The sequence below is a fragment of the Octopus bimaculoides genome, chromosome 8 (assembly GCF_001194135.2).
Source record: "Octopus bimaculoides isolate UCB-OBI-ISO-001 chromosome 8, ASM119413v2, whole genome shotgun sequence".
Classification (NCBI taxonomy): domain Eukaryota; kingdom Metazoa; phylum Mollusca; class Cephalopoda; order Octopoda; family Octopodidae; genus Octopus; species Octopus bimaculoides.
In genome coordinates this window covers 92,844,515-92,861,129 of record NC_068988.1, presented here as the reverse complement: position 1 = coordinate 92,861,129, position 16,615 = coordinate 92,844,515, and the positions used below count along the sequence as shown (strand labels likewise).

Here is a 16,615-nt window from a genome sequence, read left to right as displayed (position 1 = left end):
TATATATATATATATATATATATATTGTTCAAATGTACAGAAAACAAAACACAAAGACAGGTGAGAGAACAACAAGCACTCCGAGAACAGTAGAGAGGTCTTTGACAGAAAGGGATAAGAGGGGGGATGGAAAGATAGTTAAAAAACGGAAACAGAAAAAAGTGTTTGTTGAGATTAATTGTTCAACATTATGAAAAGGGTTGAGTGAAGGGGAGATAATAAGAGTGAATGTACGTATGTATGTATTTATGTATGCATGTATGTAAGCATATACATATATACATGTATATATTTAATGAAGCATGTCGCCTTTATTGAGAAGGAAACCTTAACACGTTAACATGTTAAACAGGGAAAACTAAAATACACGTTTCTTAATCTTGGTAATTTAATTTAATTATTACTACATTTTTGTTATTTTCTTCATGGCTAAACTTGTTATAGTCTTTTTGTCAAGCTTGCCACTAGCCAAATGTGGAAATGAAGGAAAACATAAAATATAATCAGGATGCATCGATACACAACCAAAGTTATCTGGATGCGGCATTGTTTCTGTACAAAACTTCTTCAATTCTTCTTCATTGAACTTGTGATTTAGTCGAAGGGTTACGCATACGCACACACGTTCTCCAACTGCCTCGTCAGGAATTGGTACGACAACCACAGCATCTACACTCGGATGGCGTCCAACGTATTCTTCAATAAGTTTAATAGATAACTTTACTGTAGACTTCTTAATAAAATCTGTGCTTCTTCCAACCATTATGAGATCACCATCTTCAGTTAAGTAACAAATATCTGATGTTGGATACCAACCATTTTCTAAACATGAAGTACCATCCAGATGTGTTTTTGTTACCCATTTACTTCGAAAATACAAATAGCCTGTCTTTCCAATATCTACAACCCTCTTCTCCTCGTCAACAATTTTGATTTCAGTACCTTCAACTGGTCGACCCAACATTCCTTGTCGATGTTCCGAAATGTTTTTTAGTGTAAAAATTCTGTTAGTCATGAAGAAACATTCAGTACTTCCATAACAAATTAAGAAGCAATCTGCAACCTTTAAAGCATCTTCTATTGTATCTCGGGTAATCATGTCTCCACCTGACATTATCATATTGACACGGAAATCACAGTCGCTAAGTCGCTTCAAATCTTGTGGTGCAACACCAACCATGTTGCATTTTTCTCTCTGCCATATGTCTATGACAAAATTCAGATTCTTCGGATCATTCAACATTTCTACGTCTCCACTGACATGCAATGATCTTCTGGTTAGCACAGTCATCGGATATCCTCCACTATATCCCATTGGCCTACTGCTAAATATGATAAGAGAAGTGTCCTTAAAATCTGAATCCTTGTTGTTTAAGCAATCAAAATGGCTGTGACAGATACGTTTAGGCACACCTGTGCTTCCGGAAGTCTGATTGATTGATGCAATATCCTCTGAGTCAATGTAAGGAAACTCAACTGCGTCATCGTCACTTATTTCTGCTATCAATTTAGCAGCAGATAAAGCATTGGCTGGTCCGTGTGTATTGGACACATTAATGGCAAACCTCAAATCAGGACACGCTTCGCTAGATACTTTTCCATCATCATTTATTTGTGCAATGGATAAGAAACTGTCCCAAATAGATTTGGATCCAAATACAACAGCACTGCATCCCTTTATAATAGATTTAATATCTGCTAATCCAAATATCAATCTCATAGAATATGCTCCCGTCATCATGATTCCAATATCGTAGCTCATCCATTCCACACAGTTAGGAACACAAAATGCAATTGTGTCTCCTTTTTCAACGCCTAGTTTCATCAAAGCCTTTGCGAACTTCACCGCTCCATCGTACATCTCTTTCCTGCAAAGAAAAGTAACATATTTAACATGTATGCCGCTAATCACATAATTTCGTGATATAGTAAGTTATTTACATTTCTATATTATATTAAGAAAGCGCAGATAACTTCGATGGTAATAGTTTAATCTACCAACAGAAATCTCAGTGATATCTATGGCCAAGATAGTAAATTCTGAATTCACAAACACCACAGTAAACTTCCACCTCTGTACTCTTTGACTCCACCCCGCCCGCGCTCCAATCAACTGAACATACACACATGTGTGTGTTTGTATGTATGGATTTCTGTAGCTTTTATCTTTTAGTTGTTTCAGTCATTGGAATGCAACCATACTGAGGAATTACCTTGAAGTCGATAAAATCAGCAACAGTACTGTTTATATTCAATCCGTCTCTTTGCCGACCCGCTAGCTTACGAGGACGTAAATAATTCAACACCAGTTGTCAAGCAGTGGAAGAAACAAACACAAATGAAAATACACTCACATACACACACACACGTGCGCGCGCACACACACTGAGACATACACATATATGTTATTTTACTCGAGCCAGCCTAAAAAGTTCTTGGCTTTAAGTGTATCGGGAGAGGCAATACTGGAGGCCCGGCCTCCCGAGTTCAGTTACAAGGCTTAAAAAACTGAAGGTCAGCTGCAAAAAGTGTGTGAATCTGAGAGGGTAAAATCGATAGGACATTTCAATGCAAATTCTCATATGAATGTTATTTTCTGCCATGACTTTTAAAGTTTTCAGCCGATTTTCTTGAAATTTTATACACCGATGGAATATGCGCTAAGGATGAGTTGAGACCAAAAACTTGTTTTACGCACATACACAAAAATGATGACGACACGGGTTCTCTATCAGACTCTGGTCATTTTTTCGCCAAATTGGTTTTACCCATTAATAAAGATTACAATTTGACGAAAAATGCCGAAGTTCGACGATAACTGTTTCATGGGTACAAACAGACATCTTAATAACGGTAATCTCATTAGCATTTGCTAATTCTGCATTTCAATACGAATTGTTTGCATTTGCTAAAACTTATTTCAATTCGTTGATTTGATTCCCCAGCGTTTCAGGTTTTAAATAGGTAAGTGCATTTTATTTCTCGAGCATTTTCTATTCAGTAGTTCATGCATAACCATATATATATACCGACAATCAAACTACATTTATACAAACTACTACTTATATACAAGGTTCAACTTATCATTACAGTAGTCCCCTGGTATTTGCAGGAGTTACGTTCCTAGACCACACACGAATAATGAAAAACCGCGAATATTGGACGTAGTTCATAAAAATGCCTATAAATGTCAAAATATGACGTAACACACACACACACACACACACACACACACATATATATATATATATATATATATATATATATATACATATATATGGATAAAAAGTGTAGGTGACATACGAGTGGGTATATATTTATAAAAAAAAGTTTAAAAGCACCACTATACACGATAAATTTTAATTTTCTCAGAGATATTTTACATGTTTCGGTTCCTGAAAAAACTAACCTTATCAAAAATACATATTTTTTAAAAAAGTGTAATTCAAAGAAAATTTCATAATTGTTTCTTACTGGTGTCAACAGAGTTCACGTGGAAGCATTTTATGTGTGGGGACATAATGGCTGTCTTGTACGTTGACTTGAATCGTTGGCTGTAGTAGTGGTGGTGGTGGTAGTAGTAGTAGTAGTAGTAGTAGTAGTAGTACGTTTTTTTTTAGTGACGAGTTCCTGTTTGTCTTCTGCTCGCTTCATCCTCTCCGCAGTATTTGTCTGCAATATCGGCGATCATTTGGGACCTCCTCCCATCTCAGGACGTCTTGATCGAGTGACATATCCCTCCTACAAACGTCATTGAAACAAAGATGAGATCGTTCTCGTGCTCGTGTGCCGGTGGCCAATTTCCTATGCAGGAGGTCTTTTGGGATCCTCCCATTTGGCACGCGATGTATATGACCGAGCCAACGCAGACGACGCGGCTGAAGCAGGCCGAGAATGCTGAGTATCTTGGTGCGGTTGAGGACTTCGGTGTTGGTAATGTGGTTGGTCCACTTGTTATCCAAGATGCGTCTCAAATTACGAAGGTGGAAGCCGTTGAGACGCCGCTCCTATCTGGAATAGAGACTCCATGTCTCACTACCGTAAAGTAGCGTACTAAGGACGCACGCCGTATAGACAGCAATCTTGGTGTTTGCAGCCAGTTTTCTATTTTCCCAGACTCTCTTTGTGAGCCTGGCAAATGTGGAGGACGCTCATCCAATTCTCCCATTGATCTCAGGGTCCATAGAGAGGTCATCAGTGATGGTAGAGTCGAGGTGGGTGAATTCATGGACTACTTCCAGCTTGTAGCTGTTGATGGTGATGGTGATAGCGATGGTGGAGAGGGGTGCTTGGCACCTTGGCCCAGTACTTTGGTCTTCTTCAGACTGATAGTTAGGCTGAATTCCTGACAAACTTTTGTCCACGATGTGTTGTGTATGTATGTATGTATGTATATATGTATGTATGTATGTATGCATGTATGTATGTATGCATGTATGTATGTATTTATGTGTATGTATGTATGTATGTATATATGTATGTGTATGTGTGTATGTATGTATATGCACATATATGTGTGTATGCCAGGTGAGCTCTTGGGCGCTACTAACATTTAACCCAATACAACCAGTTGCATGGTTGTATAATCGGTGCCTAAACTGGCAACCCCCATCAAACTTGTTTGGTGAGAAGGATAATTGTTCGACACCCTTCAGGACGAAAAATTAAACCTGTCAAAGAGCAGAAAAGCTCATGAGCAGTCAACAGCCAACTGACAATATGTGTACATTTGTATGTATGCATGTTTGTATGCTCGGAGACGTGGAAATACCTGGGTTAGTGTCCAGGCGCGCGGTGCCCCACTGCGAGTGAGAGGACCCTGTGTTGCTGTTACAACATCTCTCTAGGAGAGGGAAACACTGAGAGAAAACCTGTGACACTGTCAATATTCGATGATGTAGACTAGTTCTTCTTTTCGAGTTTATGTTGCTCACGTTCAGAACCTGGGACAGGATTTGTGCAAATCATTCCCCCATTATAAAAAAAAATGCACAGGCATCGCTTGAAAAGAGGTAAGACTTATCAAAAAGTGGCTGGTCGTAGCATTCGCATGTATGGATCTTTCGATCAGGCGTTGGCAATACTCGAACACGAGTTTGCAGCCGTCATGATCAGCTATACCCGATTTATCAATATCTCACCGTGTCACAGCTTTGCGATGTTCCTCTACCCTTATTTTGAGGGGGCGACATGTTTCGCCTTTGTATAACCTACCACAGCTGCATGGGATGGAGTACACGCAGTTTTTTGGTCATATTCTCTTCTATTGGTGGCTTTATCTGAAGGAGATATTTGCGAAGTGTTGTATTACTTTTGAATACTGTCCTGATGTCATATGGGTTGCATATCTTTTGTATCTTTTCGGAGAGGCCTTTCACATAGGGTAGACAGACTGTAGACAGTTTATTGGTTTCATCCTCTCTTTTCTTCATAATTGGAGTGGAGAGTATGCTTTTGGGGTAGTTGTTGCTTAACAGATTGTTACTGAGCTTCATCATTTCTTCGTGGTGGGTATCACGATCGCTACTTATATTCATTGCTCGATGTTTTAGGCACTGAGCAATCCCTCTCTTTACACTGTATGGATGGTGGGAATTGAAGTTGAGATATCGTCCAGTGAAGGTCAGCTTGCGGTGTACGGATGTCCTGAATCCATTCTTGGTGCGTGTTATTAATACGTCCAGGAATGCCAGCTGATTGTCTTTTTCTTTTTCCATTGTGAACTGTATGGATGGCTTTATTGAGTTCACATGATCTAACAGCTACTATTCTTGTTGAAGAAACACACACGCAAATATTTACATATCTGTGTGTGTGTGTGTGTGTGTGTGTTATTTTTTATCTTTTATTTGTTTCAGTCATTAGACTGCGGCCATGCTGGGGCATCACCTTGGAGATTATATTTTTTAAAGCCTGGTATTTATTCTATTGGTCTCTTTTGTCGAACCGCTACGTTATGGGGACGTAAACACACCAGCACCGGTTGTCAAGCGGTGAGGTGGGGGACAAAGACAGATACGAAGGCACACAAGTGAAATATATAATCCACTCACAAAGCTTTGGTCGGCCCGAGGAAAAGCAGAAGATACTGGCCAAGGTGCAACGTAATAGAACTGAACTCGAATCCATGGGGTTGTGAAGCAACCTTCTTACCACGTAGCCACGCCTGCGTCTGTCTTTAGAACATAGCCACTAACATTTATAATTGCTTATAACTGTTAGAAATCTACAGTCTTGATAATATATATAATCCAGGGAAGTGAAACCGGAGTTACCCATCGGAAGAATTTCAGCGAGGTTGCTAATACTTAGCAATTTTTGTCGCTTGATACTAGTTGAAGCGGTTAGCCGTAACCTGGAATATACCTGAGAGCTACCACGGTAGACGCCTGGATAATTTTATCCCTATACACACTTATATCATATATATATATATATATATATATATATATATATGCATGTATGTATATCGATGGCCAGATAACTGAAGAGATGGCGACGTGGGTTTCCGCCCAGACATCCGAAACTCGGAGTTTTATCATTATGGCTACCGAATAATTGTCACATATTATTTACACACACACACACACACACACACACACACACACACACACACGTATATATATATATATATATGGCAAATGAATGACGGGAGATGGAATATACGAGAATTTATTGTTAATCACGACAATTGTTTCGACACATCTACCATGGATCCCCTATAGGTGGGACACTCAACAACTGGTGTATATATATATATATATATATATTTCTTTTTTGTGCTTTGTTTGCAAGATTCCTTAAGTGAATTCGTGTGTTGAAGCATATTTTGTTGTGTCTGGGGAGAATAATCCTGTCTTAATGTCTAATTAATTAACACAATCACCTGTTCGATTTCTACTCATTTACTTATTCTTTTTTTCGAAAATTTTCATAGCTTCTTACAACCTCTTCAATAGTTGTTGACTTTGCCTGTAATCGGAACTGCGTTCTTTTTGTTTGGTTGTGCGAATGTGTGTGCATCAGCGTGCATGTGTATACACATATGTATGTATGTATGTATGTGTATGTATGCATGTGTATACGTTTGTATGTATGTATGTATTCTGCATATTCATGTGTTTGTGTTTGTGTGTGTACTTGTCTGTCCATATTACCTATGTACCTATCTACTATTTACCTATCTGTTTATCTACATATCCATTTGTCTACCTGCCTATGTATCAATATCCAGGTGGAGGAGATGTTCTCCTGGGGCTAAAAGCTACAGTAGCATTCACCCTTAGGGTTTAGCCGCATTTAAGTGGCAAATATACTTCACGTCGCCGTGCTGCTGCTGTTTATACCTCGTTCAGAGATTATATATATGTATATATATATTCGCCTACATAACAGCCTACTAACAAATCTGCCTGTGTATGTATATACTGTGGGTATTGGGGTACCACTACCTTCTACGTGTATTTCCTACTTCGTACGGGGAGACGTTTCATTTATGAGGACGTACTCCTGTATGTGTCTGAGTGAATGTGTCCTTCGGGTTCTTCGATAAAATGCGGATGTAAGTCAGCCCAATATGGTTTCTGGAATGTTGGTAGAGTATGGGGGACCATTTTTGCTGTCATGTTGTCTCAAATGTTCATTTAATCTCTCCGTAATGCTTCTAAAAATCTCATCAATGTATGTCATGTTCTTGTCTTTACAAGCACACTCTGTGCACCTTATACAATGGTGAGACATCTAGAAGCACCTGCTGTTGAGGAATTCTTTGACCAATAGGATGAGAAATATTCATCACTAGCGGGATCTACAGAAAGCAAAGGACAAAGACAGGCGAGAGAACAAGCCACCCGGGAAGCATGGAAAAGTCTTTGACGTTTCGAGCTTACACTTTTCGACAGAAAGGGATGAGAGTTAAAAAAGTGGAGAGACAAAAAAAGACGGAGAGAGGAAAAAAAGCTTGTTGGGATTGATGGTTTAACATAATGAAGTGACCCTTAGAAAGAGGCTGAGTAGAGAGGAGATGATAAGGGTGACTCGGCTGAACTGGGATGCACAAGCACGTGTGTGTATGTAAGAATGCTGTTATATGGACTGTTAGATATGTAATTCGTCTGACGTTCCGTGTGTCACTGTGGTTCGTCTGAGTTCATTGTTTCATTGTTGTTGTCTTGTGTGACTGTCGTAGTAAAATGTCATTGATATATGTATGGCGGACATGACTTTTGTTTATTCATAACGAACATTGGGTGAGTGCGTTCTTTGTATATAATTGAATAATAAATGTAATAATTAAATTTGTATAACTCGTTGTGTTATCTCTGCGAGTCTTCCGAGGGAAATACAACAAATGCTGTATAAGAGTGTGTGTGGATGGTGGTGAGCGAGTATGAATGTATGTGTTGATAAGCTTAAAATTTTGTGAATCTGTGTATGCGCATGGTCGTGTGTATGTGTGTCTGTGTGCATAAGGAAATCAGTGCGTGCATTGTGTGGAGTTGTGTGTATTCCGTGTATTCATGTACCAGTGTATGTATGGATGTGCGTATATGCGTGTGAAGCTGTGTATAGTACGCATGTGTGAGGCTATCAGGTGTGTGAGCATATCAAATGTCTGTATGTGCGTGTACAATCACTTATATGTTGCAATTAATGTGTACTTGCTCGTGTAGTGTGTACTCATGTGTGTGTGTTTGTACACGAAGTTTTTGTTCCTTATGAGTGTGTGTGTGTGTGTGTGTGTATGTATGTGTGTGTGTTTGTGTGCGTGACCCTAAACCATGCGTGTGTATTGTGTATTTTTATGCACAAAAGTTGTGTGTTTATGCATGTTGTGTGCATGTTCATATTGTCTGTTTCTACGTGTTGTGTGCGTGTGTATTGAGTGTATTCACATGAGTGAATATTGAGTGTTGTGGAGGTTTTCATGGAGGTGAGATGTGGGATAAGGGTGGTGAGAGTTAATGGTTGGGAGATATCGCTTACTAGTGTGTGTGGAGTGGGGAGGTATATGTTAGTACATGTGTGTGTGAGGGTGTGCCTAATGGTGTGTGGTGAGGATACTGAGTTAGGTGGTGTAGAGGTGTGGGGTGGAAGAAGGAAAGCAATTAAAGGTGGGAGATGTGTGTGAATGTGTGTAGGGTTGGTTTTAGATAAAGAGAGATAACGAATTGAAACCAAAGGGAGCATAGGAATGAAGAGAGAAAATCATTTCGTGCTCACGGCGGAGGCGGGAGTCCAGGTGGCCTCTGTGCAAAGACAGATCTACACAAACAGATGTAGCAAATGGCCGGTTGAGTGGAAGTACAGGACTGCAGTATATAATGATTTAATATCGAGGGTGAACAGGAGTCGTGGGGAACTAGGAGAGGAAGAGAAAGAATTAAATAAACGGAGAGCATGTTTGGTATTTTGAATATGTGGAGAGAGGGAAGTCGCTAGGGGTGTGATGCGAGGACAAGATCGATGTACTTGGAGATGAGTGAGGCGAGGCAGCTGCGGGCGAAAACCATGGGGCGTATGGATCTTTGGAAAGAAGTAAATAGTGGGTGGGTACGGACAATGAAGTTGGGGACGATGGGAGGTATACAGTAGGAGGAAATGAGGTCCGGAACTGTGGATGATACAATCCATTGAGAGTATGAAGTGGAGCAAGGACAATAGACATGGAACTGGGGCGTGAAGCTAGGACGATAGAAGGAGGTGTCTTGAAGTTGGCAAAGCGCATCAGCCCGACAGCGTTCTGCATGTCATACCGCCACAGCTCTAACATTGTCGGCCGGTTTGATGATGATGTCTTGACGGCGTCGGAGACATTGAAGGGCCGAGGGTTCGGTCCGGGAGATGTCGAAATATCGGGGACGCCTGCGAAAGTTGAACCCGTCCACAACACGTTGACTGACACTAGCAAATTGATCAACTGCCTGAAACCGAATGGGAGGGAGCTGGCGTCCAGTGAGATGGTCGGCAGCCCAGGTCAGTGAAGCAGTCTTCTTCATTAGATGCAGATGGAGTATTGTGGCGCACGAACTGTTAGACATCAGCACGGGTCCGAAACTCGTAACTAAACAGAATGAGAGATATGAAACGGAGATCCCCTACTAAGGAGAGGGGGAGAGCTAGAGAAATGCTAGTAACAAAGTAAAGTGGAGTGGTTTGGGTAGAGGAAGGGGAGTAAGGTGGGATAGGGGTGATGGAGACAGTAGAAGGCTGGGAGGAGAAAGAGAGGAGGAAGTGATATGTGAGAAGGTGGAACAGTAGCGAGGTTGGCGTGAAGGGGAAAGGGTTAGGAAGTGCGAAAGAAGGAGTGGGTTAGGGTTAGGGTTAGGGTTAGGGTTAGGGAAAGGGTTAGGAAGTGGGAAGGAAGGAGTGGGTGTAGTGGCATCGGGCAGAACAGGATGAAGGCGTGAGTGGAGTTTATGGTGTTTAGTGCGAGCAAGAGAGTCGTGGAGAACACGGTTGAAATGGAACATGAAATGTAGGATGGAGTGAGCAACGAAGGGGGGTGTAAGAGGAGAAAAAGATGGAGTAAGCAAGGGGGAGGAGGCGGTTGAGGGTATGTATTTTGGAGAGATTAGAACTGATGGTGGCACGCATGATTGGGCAGGACGTGGGAGAGAGGATGGATAAGAGTGGGGAGTAAGGTGGAAATGGAGGCGGAAACGTTTGGGGATGAGGTTGTGATGAAGGCGGCGACTGAGGAAGGAAAGTGACTGAAGAGTCAAGTTTTTTCTGAAAGTGAATGGGGAAACGTTGAGAGAAGATTGGAGGCAACGGAAAGTAAGCGAGATGAGATAATGTTTGAGAGGGTGGCGTAGGTGGAGGAAAATGGATTTGTGATTAGGCATACTGGAATGAGGAATAGGAGATAAAGATAAAAAGGAGTTATTACCGTACGAAGTTCAAATTTTCCAAAAGTCCGACAAGTCGTGGTAGTGCGATATACATCATTAGTGCGATATACATCATCGAAGGTGCATAGTAAGATCCATGGTGGTAGAGTTAGAAAATGTACAAACTCCCAATTATAATCCAGGTGGGGTGATTGTTAGGTGGATGAGGAGAGATACCTAAGGTTCGAGAATAAGTTAGGAGAGATGAGGGCCCATGAGAGGAGGAAGTTTAGCCAGGTAGGATCAAACTGGGGTAAGCACGTGAGATTATGTAATACATGGTTCAAATGTACAGAAAACAAAAGACAAAGACAGGTGACAGAACAACACGCAGGTGTATTAGTTTAACGCTTAGAAAAAATGGAAAAGTCTTTCACATTTCTGGCCTGTATGTATGTATGTATGTATGTATGTATGTATGTATGTATGTATATTTGTATGTGCATATATGCATGTATGAATGTATGTATGTACGTATGTAAGCATATACACATAAATGTATATATTTAACGAAGTATGTCACCTTTATTTAGAAGGAAACCTTAACACATATATGTTAAACAGCGAAAACCAAAATGCTCGTTTGTTCATCTTGATAATTTAATTCAATTATTACATTTTTTAAATTTTCTTAAGAGCCAAACTTGTTATAGTCTTTTTGTCAAACTTACCACTAGCCAAAAGTGGAAATGAAGGAAAATATAAAATATAATCAGGATGCATCGATACACAATCAAAGTTATCTGGATGCGGCATTGTTTCCGTACAAAACTTTTTCAATTCTTCTTCATTGAACTCTTGATTTGGTCGAAGGGTAACACAAGCACACACACGTTCTCCAACCGCCTGATCTGGGATTGGTACGACAACCACAGCATCTACACTCGGATGACGTCCGACGTAATCTTCAATAAGTTTAATAGATAACTTTACTGTACACTTCTTAATAAAATCTGTGCTTCTTCCAACCATTATGAGATCACCATCTTCAGTTAAGTAACAAATATCTGATGTTGGATACCAACCATTTTCTAAACATGAAGTACCATCCAGATGTGTTTTTGCTACCCATTTACTTCGAAAATACAAATAGCCTGTCTTTCCAATATCTACAACCCTCTTCTCCTCGTCAACAATTTTGATTTCCGTACCTTCAACTGGCCGACCCAACATTCCTTGTCGATGTTCCGAAATGTTTTCTTTCGTAAAAAGTTTGTAAGATACGAAGACAGATTCAGTACTTCCATAAGCAACTAAGAAATAATCTGCAATCTTCAAAGCATGTTCTATTGTATCCCGGGTAATCATGTCTCCACCTGATATTATTATATCGACACGGAAATCACGGTTGCTAAGTCGCTTCATATCTTGTGGTGCAACACTAACCATGTTGCATTTTTCTCTCTGCAATATGTTTATAACAAAATCGAGATTCTTCGGATCATTCAGCATTTCTACGTCTCCACTGACATGCAATGATCCTCTGGTTAGCACAGTCCTCGGATATCCTCCAATATATCCCATTGGACGACTATTATATATGATAAAGCGAGAACTCTCATTATGATCTGAATCAGGTAAGTTCAAGTATTCAAAATGGCTGTGACAGATACTTTTGGGCACACCTGTGCTTCCGGAAGTCTGATTGATTGATGCAATATCCTCTGGGTCAATGTAAGGAAATTCAACTGCGACATCTTCACTTATTTCTGCCATCAATTTAGCAGCAGATAAAGCATTGGCTGGTCCATCTGTATTGGATACATCAATGGCAAACTTCAAATCAAGACACGCTTCGCAGGATACTTTTCCATTATCATTTATTTGTGCAATAGTTAAGAAATTGTCCCAAATAGATTTGGATCCAAATACAACAGCACTACATCCTTTTATAATAGATTTCATATCTGCTAATCCAAACATTAATCTCATAGAATAAGCTCCCGTCATCATGATTCCAATATCGTAGCTCATCCATTCCACACAGTTAGGAACACAAAATGCAATTGTGTCTCCTTTTTTAATGCCTAGTTTCATCAAAGCCTTTGCGAACTTCACCGCTCCATCGTACACCTCTTTCCTGTAAAGAAAAGCAGCATATTTAACATATATGCTACTAAATACATAGTTTCATAATAGAGTAGATTATATATATTTAATATTTCTATATTCCCTTGAAAGAACGCAGAGCATTTTGTTGATAATTGACTGAACTAACAAGCAAAACTACCCAGAAATTGATGCAGATATCCTCAATCCGGAGACTTCCCCCAATGTATGCACAAGAGCGGACTCTGCTACAGACATCTAAGATGCCAGATGGTGACACCAGTTGCAGGATTAAATCTACGGCCAAGTAGAGTGTTTCGAGATACGAATCTGGAACGCGAAAATATATTTACAGAACAAATCTTGCAAGATATCTGAGCCAACATTTTCCCAATTCTACCAGTCTTCTACCAGAGACTGAAACTTTTTATTAATCTTGGAAGGATGACAATCAACTCAATCGGATTTGAATTCAGAAACAGAAAGTAGCAACAAATACCACGTGGCATTGTTTCCGATGCTTCAACTACTCTACCAGTAAGCCTCCTATATAAACGATGTATATCGATTTCAGTTTCTGATAGACCATAGCTTAAGTACACCAAACATTTAAGATGAGTGACAGAGGAGAATACGTCACTCGAGTATGGATGTTTATGCTTCTACACACAAGAAAATATATTGGCATACAAACACAGGTACAATGAACGTTGCACGTCACCTGTTCTGTCATACATTGTCTGATCAATAAGTATCCAAACCATTGCCATAGTAATGAAGCTAAAAAACGCAGAGTAAAGCTACTTGGCACAGATTGACCTTGGACTCTGCTCTGTAGGTACACTAAGTTTTAACATTCTAGCTCAGTTCTGCTGTTTACAACAGTGCCTGGAAGGAAGGTGTAGTGTGTGATCGTCGCATTGACCATGATAGAGAAAGTTGAGCAGAGAATCGGCATCAAGTTTTGCCAAGAGCTTGGTGAAACCTGCTCAAAGGCCTACGCAAAGTTTTGAAAAAGTTTTCATCGTTCTCGACACAGTCAAAGAGATCTTGTGCAACTGAAACCCGATTGTCTTTTTGGTCTGCTGAAAACAGTCTTGGCACAAACTTGGGAGACACGCATCTCATACCCAAATCTTCAGTGATAACGGACTAAACTGAACCGTAACTAATCTATACATTCTCCGTTAACTCACGAATGGTAATTCGACGATTTCCCCTCAGAGCTTCACGCACATTTGCGATATTTTTCTCAGTTCTGCTGGTTTCCCAGAACGTTCGTCAATATCGACATTTTTCGGCCATCTTGGAAACGTCTGAACCACTCGTACATTTGTGTGTGGCTCATACACTCCTTTCCATACACTTTTTGGAACTTTGTGTAGACCTCTGAGCAGGTATCGCCATAGCAGCTTTCTCTGTCATGGTCAATGCGACTATTACACACTACACACCTTCCTACCAAGCACTGCTGAAAACAGCGGAGGTGAACTAGAACGTTAAAACTTAGTGCGCATGCACAGCAGAGTTCAAGGTCAATTTTCCAAGCGGCTTCATTCTGCATGCTTTACCGTTGTTACTATGGCAATAGTCTGGATACTTATTGATCAAACTTTGTATTTTGGGTTCAAATATTTAATTCACTTTCGCATATACTTACATGGTTATTTGGTGTCTTTGGAATTCTGCATCGTAGCAAACGATTGTCACTCTGCCTGGATATTCTTCAGCTCTCTTACGCAATCTTTCAGGGATCGTCTCATACGAAATTTGCGAATTCTCTTTTGTATGAAGGTAACTTGACATTTTGAAAAACCACAAACTTCACGTTTCGTATTCCTATCAAATGGCGTTGTTCTAAAACCAGACATGAAAAAAAAAAAAGAAAACAGGAACTATTAATACGAACCATTTTAAGCAACCATAAAATTTATGATTTTCTTAATTTCTAAACAATCAGAAACAAATCATAAATTTAAGCGTCAGTAAGAAAACATTTGATTTTCCTCATTATGGTCATATCATCGTAATGAGGATGCAACGTACATTTCTTATTACATAGGAGCAAATTTTGGCGAATGGGAAGCACGGAAAATCATTGAAATTCGCTCCTTCCTCTCATTGTATAAAGCTAATATTTATTTTTTCGGAAACAAGGTGAAATTTTAATTCATTTCCAGCAGGATTTGTCCTGAATTTTATTTTTGCATGTGTATCGTGAAATATGTATATCTAAGTCCTGGGAGAAAATACCAAAGAATACCATCCGCATGAAACATAGCATATTTGAAGAAACCGGGGTCTATCGTACTTAATGTATTGGATGTATATATATATATATATATATATATATGCGAGTGTGTATTTGTGTGTGTGTGTGTGTGTGTGTGTGTGTGTGTGTGTGTGTCTACAACCTTGCTTGTGTTTACGCCCCCGTAACTTAGCGGTTCGGCAAAAGAGACCGATAGAATAAGTACAAGGCTTACAAAGAATAAGTTCTCAGGTCGATTTGCTCGACTAAAGAATAGAAGGACTGTTTATAGTATTTTCAAACTTCAATTATTCAAATTAGTTTTGTAAATATGGGTTTTTACTCAATAAACTTGCGCATTTTTCAAATGTTTCTTTGCAATTATATTGCTGTAAGTTTTATTTCAATAAAACATCTTCAACTATCTCTGCAACTAACTTTTCGCGGACATTTATTTGCATGGTACTCTCGTTCTATAGGAATTCTAAGTGTATCAGTCAGGGCCGTTTAGATGTCACAAAAGAAAGAATTTTAACATCAAAATATGCTGTAACGATTCGGTTAAGTTATTTTTGAAAGCCGGTTCGTAATAAAACAAAGAACCGGACCGTTACATGTATCAATGGCATACAAATCCATTAAGTAAACTTTAGAGGATATTCAGTTTAATATTAATATTTTTCAAAAATCTAGCGGATCAATTTGCGTTCTAATAGGGAACACTGAGTCTTTGTCTGAGCCACATAAAAAGTGACCAAAATGTTAATATTTATGATAGCTCTGTATGAGCCACTACTTAGGAAGTTGGCTCCAAAATGAAGGAATACATGGTCTGTGAATAGGTAAATTTTTATCTATTTCGGTTGATCGGGAAACGCTTTTTTACTTTCAAAATAAAAACTGTAAATTCTACCTTCAAACACACGTGTGTGTGTGTGTGTGTGTGTGAGTCGATTTGTGTGTCGGTGTGGGTGTGTGTGTGTAAGTCGATTTGTGTGTGGGTGTGTGACTGTGTGGGTGTGTGACTGTGAGTGAGAGTGTGTGTGGATGTGTGTATGTGTATGTGAGAGAGTCGGTGTGTGTGTGAGAGAGTCGGTGTGTGTGTGGATGCGTAAGTGTTTGTGTGTGTGTGCAGTAGGTTACCCGTTCGTGCGTGTGCTGTCTTCATATACTATGATGTTATACCCGATTACATTTACTATTGGTCATTCATTTTGTCTGATTTTTATGCGTATATTTCGTTATTAATCGTTAATGTGCATACATGCTACATGTGTGTGTGCGTGTATGTGTGTGTGCGTGTGTGCGTAAATGTTTCGAGTTGTTACTTAACAAGTTGTAACGCAGATATCTAACCATTTTCTTTAGTTTTACAAACGGAATTTGTCCCTATATATTTATATATATATATATATATATATAT

General features: G+C 39.6%; 1 protein-coding gene across 3 annotated transcripts in view; it reads right to left on the bottom strand.

Moving 5' to 3' along the window:
* Positions 1 to 43: 43 nt before the first annotated feature.
* The window catches only part of LOC106874573 (medium-chain acyl-CoA ligase ACSF2, mitochondrial), a 25,234-nt gene continuing 8,662 nt past the window's right edge, over positions 44 to 16,615 (bottom strand). For 2 of the 3 annotated variants that reach the window (XM_014922350.2, XM_052970267.1), the window contains exons 2-3: positions 14,602 to 14,798; positions 44 to 1,868 (exon numbers count right to left, since the gene is read on the bottom strand). In XM_014922350.2, coding sequence (XP_014777836.1) covers positions 404 to 1,868; positions 14,602 to 14,747 — 1,611 coding nt within the window. In that variant the 5' untranslated portion in view covers positions 14,748 to 14,798 and the 3' untranslated portion in view covers positions 44 to 403. Of the gene's footprint in view, positions 1,869 to 11,471; positions 12,973 to 14,601; positions 14,799 to 16,615 lie in introns of those variants that run through there. The other variant, XM_014922352.2, reaches the window with a different exon arrangement.